This window comes from Falco cherrug, chromosome 12 (assembly GCF_023634085.1).
Source record: "Falco cherrug isolate bFalChe1 chromosome 12, bFalChe1.pri, whole genome shotgun sequence".
In the NCBI taxonomy this organism is placed as follows: Eukaryota; Metazoa; Chordata; class Aves; order Falconiformes; family Falconidae; genus Falco; species Falco cherrug.
Window position 1 is genome coordinate 9,955,946 of NC_073708.1, and position 11,237 is coordinate 9,967,182.

At 54.1% G+C, this 11,237-nt stretch overlaps 1 protein-coding gene across 1 annotated transcript; it reads left to right on the forward strand.

Moving 5' to 3' along the window:
- Window positions 1–987: 987 nt before the first annotated feature.
- Window positions 988–7,672, forward strand: HSD17B7 (hydroxysteroid 17-beta dehydrogenase 7). The gene is made up of 9 exons (XM_055724997.1): window positions 988–1,073; window positions 1,252–1,455; window positions 1,550–1,642; window positions 2,427–2,541; window positions 3,036–3,230; window positions 4,174–4,278; window positions 5,315–5,371; window positions 5,975–6,073; window positions 6,485–7,672. Exons 1-9 carry the CDS (start codon window positions 1,039–1,041, stop codon window positions 6,578–6,580), a joined length of 999 nt encoding a protein of 332 aa, XP_055580972.1. The 5' UTR covers window positions 988–1,038; the 3' UTR covers window positions 6,581–7,672.
- Window positions 7,673–11,237: the final 3,565 nt, after the last annotated feature.

Here is an 11,237-nt window from a genome sequence, read left to right on the forward strand (position 1 = left end):
ATCTCGTCCTTGCTGTGTGTGTTACTGGTGGCCACACGGCACGCTGTGGCTGAACCAGGAGCGAGGACAGGCTTTGTTCATGCCACTTAATTGATATCTGTCTCTGGCCTCAGATGCCTTCTACCTGCTCAGGGAGCACTGCAGCCTCTCCCAGCCCTGTCTCAGCAAGCTGGGAGCTGGGAGCATCAGGCCAGGCAGGGGCACATCTGCCCAAGGACACCGCAGACCCCGCCAACCCGACCCCTGGGCTTTGTGCCTGGGCACCCTGCACTGGGTGCACATGGCCGTGGGCCATGGCTCAGGGAGGTGCTGGGGGCTGGCGTGTCCATCCTCTGCTCCAGCCATGACACCAGCCCACCAGGAGAAGGGTGGCAGCTGGCATCTCTGGCAGGGTCTGGGCATCCAGACTTCTGCCACAGTAGCACCGGGAAACAGTGACCTGGTGGTGCTTCTGTTTGGCTGCAAAACGTCTCTCTGTGGCGAAGGATGGGAGGGCAGAGCGTGCCAGGGCTGCCTGCGGAAAGCCTGCCTGCTGCAGCGGCGGAGCACAATGGGCTTGCCTTTGCCAGGCTGGCAAGGCAAGGCAGAGTGGCAAGGCAGGGGAAGGCAAGGCAAGCCAAAGCAGCAAGGCAAAGCAAGACAAAACAGTGAGGCAAGGCAAGGAAACGAGGCCAAGTATCGCGGCAAGGCATAACAAGGTGAGGCAAGGCAGCAAGGCACGGTATGACAGGGCAAGGCAAGCCTGGGCAACGCATGGCAAAGCAGCATGGCGAGGAGAGCAGCTCGAAAGAGTAGGCGTGGCCTTCGCACAGGGGAGTGGCCGTCATGTGGGGCGTGGCCTCAACATGGGGGCGTGTCCAAGAGGGCGTGTCCCCTTGCGCCCCGCCCCCTCCGCTCGGCCCACCATCACGCCACCGGCGGCGCAGTCCCCGCCCCCTCCGCGCGCGGCGATTGGCGGGGGCAGCGGAGCGGGGCGGGGCGTCACCGCCGGGCGCCCTTATAGTGCGGGGGAGGGGCGGCGGTAGCGGTGGCAGCGTGATGGAGCGGGTGGTGCTGGTGACCGGTGCTAGCGGGTGGGGAACGGGAGCGCGAACGGGAGGAGGAGGAGGAGGGGGAACGGGAGCGCGAACGGGAGGGGGAGGAGGGGGAACGGGAGCGCGAACGGGAGGGGGAGCGGGAGCGCGAACGGGAGGAGGAGCGGGAACGGGAGCGGGCGCGGGTCAGCCGGCGGGTGACACGGTGCCGTTGCAGCGGCGTGGGGCTGGCGCTGTGCCGGCGGCTGCTGGAGGAGGATGGCCGCATCCACCTCTGCATCGCCTGCCGCAACGCCCAGAAGAGCGAAGCCACGCGGGACCTCATCCTGGACACCCACCCCGCCGCCCAGGTCTCCACCGTGGAGGTGGACCTGGGTAACCTGGCCTCTGTCCTGCGCGTCGCCCGTGAGCTGCGCTGCAGGTACGGGGCCCCCGTGCCGGGGTCCGTCTGTCCCCCTTCCCCCCCTCCGCCACCCCGCCGGGGCCCCCTCACCCCTGTGCTCTGCCCCACGCAGGTTCCAGCACCTGGACTTTGTCTACCTCAACGCTGGGATCATGCCCAACCCACACGTGAACTTCAAGGCGCTCTGGCATGGCCTGCTCACCGGGTAGGAGATGCCGGGGGGGGGCCGGCTGACAGCGGCCAGGGTGTGCCCCTGGGTCCCAGGCCAGACCCCATCACGTCCCAGTGGGATGCGTGGCCTTGTGTGGGGTGGCCTTGGCAGCTGGGGTGTTGTGGGGCACCCGGGGCTGCTGCTGATCCCGGGTACCTAGAAGGTGATGCCAGGTACCGGGTGAACACCGCCGGCACGCTGCCGGGGGGGGGGGGGGGGAAGGCTGCTGCTGCTGGGTCTCCTTGCTGTTGTTTTGGTTCTGCTGTAGGTTTTTGTAGTTGTTTTCAGCTGCGGATTGCGTGTTTTGTGAAGCTAATGGTTGGTGTGGGTGTAAGTGCTGTGAGGCTGAGCATCTCCGTCCTGTAAGCCCCGTGGGGATGTTGAGCGAGGGAGCGAAGGGGCTGGCGCTGAGTCCCATGCTGTTGTTGGGGTGTTGGCCAGAGGTGCTAGACTGCTTTCCTTACCTGAATTAGGGTTTAGTTCTATGCTGGAGCTTGATTTTTGTTACCTGAATATGAAATGGGAGAGTAAGACTTCTTTTTTTTTTTTTCTTTAATGGTACTTTACTGTGGGGAAAGGAAGGGACAAGTCATCTCTGCTCAAGTCAGTACTGAGACGCTCACAAATAACGAGACTGGGATACTCTGATAACTTTTTTCCCGTCATTTTTTTCATGAATCCTTTGAAGGTGAAACTAGAGAGCCCATGTGGTGCCTGTGAGTTGGGGAGCAATAGGTGTCTCCTGACAGTGTTCCTAACTCACATCCTTGGCTTTCAGGAGGGTGCTTCACATGCTGACCACTGCGGAAGGCATCATGACCCAGACAGACAGGCTGAACGGAGATGGACTTCAGGAGGTGTTTGCTACCAACCTTTTTGGACACTTTATCCTGGTGAGGCTGCGTGTGAGGGCCGAGGTGTGCCTGGTGTGGGTAGGGGTGGGTGCAGGCAGTACTGGTGAATTGGTTCTGGCTTACAGGTTTGGATGATGCTGCAGCCTGGCAGGTAACGAATGATAGGGCAAAGGCTCCATTTAAATAGCAATTGAAAGCAGCATTGAAAGGATTGATATAATTTTAAGGTTATTCTAGTTAGCTAGTGAATAGAGGTGAGCCATACCTAATTCTCTCTGTGTGTCCGAAGTGAATACTGAGGCTCGGCTGTGTTAAATCCTGAGGGCTCAGCTGAGCTGTGCAAGCGAATGGCAGCTGCTTCTAAATGTTCCTGGTGGACTTTGGGCCAAAGTCAACGTGAGCAGTGGCCACTGGCTTGTCTAGTGAAGACTGGCCAAGAAAGCTGACATAAGGTTGCAGCTTTTGAGAACTGTAAAGCTATACTGTAAAACTTGACAACTACTGTGTTAAGTAAGTTAAAAATTCTCTTGCAGGTTCGTCAACTTGAGTCTCTACTCTGCGGTAACGAAAAGCCCTCACGACTCATCTGGACCTCTTCCAGCAATGCCAGGGAGTCTGCCTTCAGCCTCTCTGACTATCAGCATGCCAAGGGGCAGGAATCATACAGTTCCTCCAAATATGCTACTGACCTGACAAGTGTGGTTTTGAACAGGAAATTTAATAAGCAGGTGATGATGGGGTTTGTATGTCTGAAGAAACCTAATGAGCTCCTACTATTTATAATTATCATTACATTGTTGTTGCCTAGTTGCATTCATTCATAGCAATCCTATATGTTCCTTAATGCACATGTAGATGCTAAACACGCCTGAGGTTGAACTGGTGGTGTGGGTGGTAGAGAATCTGCCAGAGAGATTGCTTCTGGGGTTCTTGTTGGAAAAACTTCTGAAAGAGAAGACTTTAAGAGCTGTCCCTGCCTTGCAAGCTCTAGCCGTCTCTTCAGACTAAAGAATTGGTCTTAAAGAGCAAAGAGCTGCGGCTCTTTTCAGGCGTACCTGCCTGTCAGAACAGGGCTGCACTGGCAGCTTTGCCTGCGAGCTCTTGAGGTGCAGGCTCTGCTGTCTCTCCTGATGGCTCCAACGCTGCTGTTCACATTTGTTATACGAAGATGTATGAGCAACTTGCCTTCCCTGTCACGGGGGACTGCCAGCCTTTGTTGGCAAGCTGCAGCCCTAGTCCAGTGATGGTGATTGCACTCTTTAGAAGTACTTCAGGAGAAAATGGCTTTGTCCTAGAAGGCTGAGCCCTTATCTCTTAAGTGCGAGGTAGCCTTTGACCTGAGTGGGCTGTAATTTATGGGATGACTGCTGGTGGTGCTGAGCCGCATGGAGGCTGCAACATGAGGTGATGTGTTGGGAGGCTGCACCTTCTGTCTCGTGGGCTTGCAACAGGCACAGCTTTAACTTGACCATCTTCAACTTAAACTTCTCAGAAGTCCTGACATCTAATCACTCTCTAGCTCTGGTAACTTCAGAGAGGAGAATACCTACTGTTTACTAGTCCATACTCACCTTCATTTTCTTGCTGAGAAGTACTAAGACGGAAGGATTATGATCCGTTTTTAAACTGACTGTTGTGTATTTGCACACTGACTCGGTTTCTCCTCTGCAGGGTCTGTATTCCAGTGTTGTTTGTCCTGGTCTCGTTATGTCTAACATGACCTACAGAATTTTGCCAGTTTTCCTGTGGAAGCTGCTGATGCCCATCATGTGGCTGGTAAGTGGATCTCCTGGCTGGTTTTGGGTTGAGGTAGCTCTGCTGTGATACACTTCACCGCAAGTGATGCGCAGCGTGCTTCTGGCTCCTTGCCACCTGTGCTGCTATACACTTCTGTTGGATGGAGCAGGCTGGCCCCTCTGCAAACCTTCCCATTGCCACCTTGGTGCCCTGATTTCCAAGCTGAGTTCAGAGGTCTGGCGCTGGGCAGCACTGTGCACAGAGCCGGGGTTCTGCCCTTTGGTCACAGCGGTGTTTGTAAAGGCTCGCCTTGGAAGGGTAGCCAGCCTGCTGAGGGCCTGTGAGGCACCATCGCTTTGGTGGCAGCAGAGCCGAGGACAAAACTTGGCCCCTGTGCTTTGAAATGCTGTTTGTTTCTAGAACAGACTCTGTATCTTTCAGTGTTCTCCTTTCCATCCGTCCAGAAGGCCATGTCTCCTGCTGTCTTCTTTCCCTCCCTCTGGAAGCCAAAGCCTCCTGCACTCTATTGCCTCTTCCCCAAAACTTTCCTTGTCTTTATTCCTCTGGGCTCTAGCTTTTTACATTCGCTACGGTTCTGCCCCTGAAGGCTGTCTGCTGTAAGCTTTGGTGCTCTTGCTGCAAGATTGGCCTTTCCCCTTAAGCTGCCCCAGTTGGCAGCAGCTGATCCTGGTGGATCACGTTTCTCCTAGCAGGGGAGAGGCAATGCCTTCTCGGTTGTCCTGGGTGCTGGCAGCACTGCAGATCCTCTCTGCCTCCTGCCCTACGTGTGCTTGAGGCCGTTCAGGGAGAGGTGCCCACAAAGCATATGTGTGGCCCGTTGCCTCTTGCTTTGGGGGTGAGTGTGGCACAGGGCTTCCCGATCTGCTGGGTGGCTCCAGAAGATAGTTTGTGGTGATAAAGGGATGCTTTAGTCGTAAGCACACAGTGTTACCTGAGTCAGCTTTGAGAAGCCTTTCTACCTCTAGTAAATTATCTGGCGTGGCTGGGCTGCAGGGGGCTTGCCAAAGAACCCATGGGCCACAATACAGATTCTGTCATTACTTTTCCCCCTCAGATCCGATTTTTTGCCAAAACTTACACTCTGACACCGTATAATGGAGCAGAAGCTCATGTAAGTAGTTCACAAAAATTGATTTTAATATTCCCTCCTCCTGGGTAGCCCTTCCAGGGTCTGCTGGCTTGAGCAAAGAGCCTCTGGCAAGGCTGGTGGGTGGGTGCTGTGTTTCAGCCCTCAGCAGTGTACAGCGGGGGGGCTGGGGGCCCAGCTGTGAGCGAGGTTGATCCACCAGCTGATGCTTTATGACCTTCATCAGGTACCCATAAAATAAACTGTTTTGGAGAAAAAACTATTCCTTCTATCTCAGTGCGGGGAAGGCTGCTCTCCCTGTTGGCAGCCCAGCAGCCGTAGACGTGCTGGCATGGGGGTGGAGGTGGGTGGTGCAGGGCGCAGTGTGTCTCAAGCACAGCAGCGACCCAACTTAGCCACGTTAGTGGTTCAGCACTGGGACACAAGCCTGGGGTACTGTTGGCTCAGACAGGTCACAGCTGAGGGGAGCCAGCTCAGAACTTTTTCTCTAGATACCGGGTCTTCCCCTGCTCGATGGAAGCCCCTGTGGCGTGTTCTGCTGCATCCATGGGCAGCTGGGTTGCTGGCCGCAGGCTTGGCTGGGGCAGTGTGCACCAGACTCAGACACGCTTCTGCTGTCCTTCCTAGGTGTGGCTGTTCAAACAGAAGCCGGAGCACCTGGATGCACTTGTCAAGTACCACAGCTGTACTTCTGGACTGGGGAAGAACTACGTGGAACCCAGAAAGGTAAATGGCAGTCTCCTGCTGCAGGGGACTTGGCTAGGGGTCTTGCCATCTCCCTTGCATGGAAGGGTTGGTGCCAAGGGTGTCCTGTGGCTGGAGTGGAAACAAGAGGCCTGTTGAATGCTGAGCAGCAAGGAGGGATCTGACATTATCTGTGAGGTTTCCTAGAGTGACTTGGTTCAGGCTGGAGTCTGGAAGGCGGTGGAGGTGATGGTTAAAACAGGGTGAGTGCCTAGTGGTGCTTCCCCAAAATACATTCTGGCTTGTGCCCTGGTGACAGATGTCTCTGCTTCCCTCTCTGTGACCGCAGAAGCTCTGGAGATGCACCCTGCCTGTCCCCAGAGCTGCCCTCAGCATCTCTGCTGGCTGCCACCTGAGTGGTGGTCTCACACTGCTGTTCTTACTGTCTTCCAGATTGATGTGGATGAGGACACTGCTGAGAAACTTTACCAAAAGCTGTTGGAGCTGGAGAGGGAGACTCTGGAGAGATACAGTGATCTCCTAGATTAAGTACAGCCAGTGTCAGTGGGATCAACAGTCTCGTATTCAGTAACGTGGGCTTTCTTCATTCTGGTGCTACTTATGTTGCCTGCTGTTCTGCAGGCACGTGGCTTTGGACCCCGTCTTCTCAACAGAAGGTGAACAGTTCCTGAAAATGGAAATGTGAAAACTGAAGAGAAATACTTAGTCTTTTTGGTATAGGATTTTTTTCTGGCATAAACAGGAGACCTAGAGTAGGTGGAGACTGTTTTAACACAGTTGCAATGCGGCGTCTTGCAAAAGCATGACTGAACTGTGCGCAGTTCGGGAACAGCCCCAAAACATGTGGTTTAAATCTGGCTTAGCGCAGGAAAGGCAACAGTCTGGGGTGCTTCCCTGTGTCTTGGCTCTACCAGTCTTTCTAGATGGCTCGAACACATTACCTGTGGTGGATCCTGAAGTACTTGAAGGCTCGATCTTCAGCAGAGCTACTCTTACACTTGTGCACCAAAGCTGGGGACAGCTTGCCGGACGTGCTCAACAAGGTTGAACCTTACTGGAAGCCAGGCTTTGCACAGCGTCTGAGGCCAAGCTCCTGAAGGGCTGGCCTGAGAAGCGCACCCCCTGCCCCAGCTGTGGGGACAGATGTCTTGCTGGGTATGGGGCCATAAAGGTTCTAACCATGACTGGCTGGAAAGACTGAAGCTGTTGCTGTTAACCTCGGCTCAGGGCTAGTCTGTGCTGTTTTTAGCAAGAGTGAGAGGTTACCGTGTCATTTTATCTATTTAATTCTCTTTTTACATAAATCTACTGTACAGAGTAATCTTCCTGTTGTCTGTCTGGGGAGCTTCACCAGGTACCTGGTGTACTTCAAATGCTGCAATGAATAAATGACTGGAACTGACTTGTCCTTGCCGCAGTGGTGGTTTTACTCCAAGAGCCAGCCGCTTTTGACTCAGAGGGCTGGAAGGGAGGCTGGTTTATTGCCTTGCACAATGAGCCCGTGCATACCTGGGGAGTGCGGGGTCTCTTCTCTCCTGCTGCAGGCGAGCTGTTAACTACCTCTTTGGGCTTACTTCTCATTCCTACTAGTTAATAAAAGACATGAGTGGCTTCTGAAGACTTCGCTGTGGTTTTGTGTGTTGAGCACCTGTGGGGTTTAAAAGATTATTTCCCAGCCTTAGGCACTTGGGAGACAGACGTCTCTGGTGCTTGCTCACCCTGTTGTGTCATGTAATTACTGATTTAATGCTCCCTCATAAGGGAGGATTACAGTGTGCCCAGGCGCTTCCATGGGCGCTGGCGAGGGCCAGGTGAGGTTAGGAGGGAGGCTGTGCTGCTCAGCCCTGTGCCGCCTGGGCCAAGGTGGAGATGACCTGTGCTCTGGAGCTGTGGCTGCGCCCGTAAGGAGGGGCCGGCTGTGGGGTCCGTGTAGGAAACTGCAGAAGCACAGAGCTGGCAGAAGCTCATCATTGAGTTGGCTCGTATGGATACAGATTTAAAGAATCTTACTTTTTTCTTATTTTTTTTTTTTTAACTCCTTCCCTCCATCGGCTGTTCTTGAGCACCCCTGCGAAGTATGGGGTACTGCTAGCATGGTGGTGTCTGTAGTAGGAAATAGTTCAGTTCTGAGTTTGGGCTGAGCAGCACCTCTCAGCTCAGCCCTCACGTGAGGCTACCTGAGCTCCCAGCGCCGGTGTGGGGGGGAGCACGGTCTGTTTTGGCCTGACATCCGAACAGAGTGAGAGGTTGGCCATTGTGGAGTGATGCTTCCCTCGGCTATGGCTGTACCTGTTCAGAGTTGTGAAGCAGCTTGGGGTGTGCTCACGTGGACTTTTACATAAATGCGATAGTGTCTGTCCCAGCACCACATCTGGGTGCTGTGGCTTTGTTCAGTTGCATCCTGAAACCCCTGGGGCTAGAGGCCCCCCCCCTTTTTGGGTGCCTTTCCTTCTCCATGGGGAAGGAGTCAGTGGCTGCCTGTCCCTTCAACTTGGTGTGCTTGATCCTCACAGCATCTTACAGCAGTATTTGGATCCTTGTTCTGGAGACTAATTAAGCAGGTCTTCTTGATTGGTTTTAAATTAGCATCCTGAACTTTGCTGTGCTCTGCCCTGGGCTGTAGCAAGTATCCCTCACTGCCTCCACCTTTAGGATTCCCCACCTTATCCCTGCTCTCACTGTTCTGATACTGCTCCTGCCTCATTTTCTTTCCAGGGTGAGATAAACAAAATAGCAAACATTACTCAAAACGGTCTGATGCAACGTTTCACGAAGCACGTGCAGGTTACCAGGTGATGGGAAGGACAGGGTGCTTACGCTAAGCTGATCCCTGCACTGCCTGCCTGCTGGCTCTGCGGCTGTGGCAGCCTGAGGGTTAGAATGCGGCAAGGTCTGGAGATGCTGGATGAGGTAGCTCCGAGTAAGCTAGTATAGTTAGGAAAAATAAGTGTGTTCTGGTACATGTGGTTTTGGTTTTGTTTCTTTTTCTAGAGCCTGGAATAAAGCGACAAATTTCTAGGGTGGGCAGGGATCGATGACCACAGGTAGGACCTTTGAGGTGTTTTTCTCAATTGTGTGCCTGTGGGCTGAAGTTGGGCATTTATCGGGGAAGTTGTGCCTGATGGGATGGGGCGAGTGCTTTTTGCCTGTGGAGCATGTAGGGGCTGGTGAGTGGAGGGGGCATGTGATACACCACCACTACTTTTGAGCTCTCCATAATGTTGGTGTCAAGTAGAGCTATGAACAGGTTTCTGGTCTCATCTTAGAAGCACTCTGTAGCTCTCACTTGAGGATTTGGGGTTCAGGGTTAGAGAAAATGTGTAATTCTGTCCCTTTGTGTCTGAGCTTAGCCTGCTGCGTAGTCTAGTTTCACTTGAGCTGCTGTGGAGGCACCTGGTATGCTGCATTGTTACATCCTGGGAGATGCAAGCATGGGATTCAGGAGTTGCAGAGCATCTGCTGCGGCATGTAGTTCTGGTTGGGGTGGATGCAGAGTGGCCTCTGGAGGTCTCTAGCTCAGCCTCCTGCTCAGAGTTACGTGAAGAAGAAACAAGAAGTGCTAAAGCACAAGCTGAGCCTCTCTGGAGAGATGGGACAGCCTGAAAAGATGGGACAAAGCTTGCGGTTTCCCATGCGTTGGGTGCTGCATGGAGCTGGAGATGCACAGTCATCCCAGGTGTCTCCAGAAGACTGGTCTTCAGTTGGAGGAGGTGCTTTAGTGGCCTACAGAACTCGTCACAGCACCCCACTGCTCCATAGGCATTTCTGCCTGCTTTTGTGACCCCAGGCATTATTGTCCATGTCCTTCCGTTGAAGGAAACCTGGCTGTGCTCAGCCTCACCTTCTGCTTCTCTCCTCCATGTTGTGAGAAGCTGGACATCTCTGCAACCAAAATATGGGACTGTTCTGTGGGATGGGAACTGTAACCACTTCTGAAGCTTCATTTTTCATCCTGACACCACAGGTAGACCTGGTGCCTTGAAATGTAGACTGCCCAAAGGACAGCAGGTGGCTTGCTGTTTGTTGCTTTCTGTGAACTTTGCCGGCTGAACCTGGCCCAAGGGGTGCTATGCCACCTGTTTGGCTGCCCACCACGCAGGTGACCATGGACAGAGCTGGCTAAATGCTCTCGAGCTGCCAGGCTGCAGGGAAGAATGGCTCCTCGCGCCCTGCTCTTGGCTAACAGATGCTGATGCATGGAGCTTAATCCCCCAGCCTAATCCCTTTTGGCCGGCAGGCACATCCAGGCATGAAAGCAGTAATGGAGAAACAGCAACTGGGTCAAGGAGAGCAGGCAGGTACGCACATTCCGTCAACCTCTTCCCAATGCGCTCCTGTCCCCTTGCCTTCACTTGCCAAGGGAGCAGAGACACCGCTGATGCCATTGCATGAGTCGGACGCCTCTGTTGAGGTCATGCACACGGAGTTGTTGAGCGCTTTGTGCAATGAAAACAGGTCCTGCCCAGAGCATGTGGCCCCGTGGTGGAGCTGGGGGTGATGCAGGGCGGTGAGAAATGCCAGGCGTGGGATGGGGGAAGAGCCTGCAGTGGCAGCTCTGAGTCAGTGCTAAGACAGGAGCCTTCTGTTTGTGGTCCTCAGATACGGAGCTTTCCAGAGAAGTTCCAGGGCAGGTCTTGAGCCTGAACACACGTTGCGGTTGCTCTATGACGTCCTGCGCAATCGGGCTGTGCAATCTAATATCTAACCATCATACCTCATCCCGAGTCACCAGTTTCTTATCTTCATAGGCAAACGTGTCGCCTTGCTTCAAACACAGGGCAAGTCCTCCATCGCTTTACAGCTCAGCTGGCTTTCAGCTATGTAGGGCACTGATAACAGGAGCGTGGGTAGGAACTGCAGGCCAGCTGTGGCCCAGGGAGGAGAAAGCTTGAGATCGGCGTGGTAGGGCTGAAATCCCCACAGCTGGGTGGCATTTGCCTCTCCAGGAGGGGAAGGCAACAGGATTAAAGGAAACAAGGACCAGGATGTGCCCTGTAAACAGAGGTGGATGTAAGACAGCCAGTTTGTTTCCAGACACCCAGGGGGTCACCTTCAAATGGCAATTTTGATGTTGACAGTGTTTGGAGGGGAGTTGCTCTGAGGGCGGGGGAGGGAGAGACATAGCTCTGAAGAGCTGGGTGAGAAACAGGGAGCAGAAACCCCTCTGGAGCGCTGCAGGAGCATG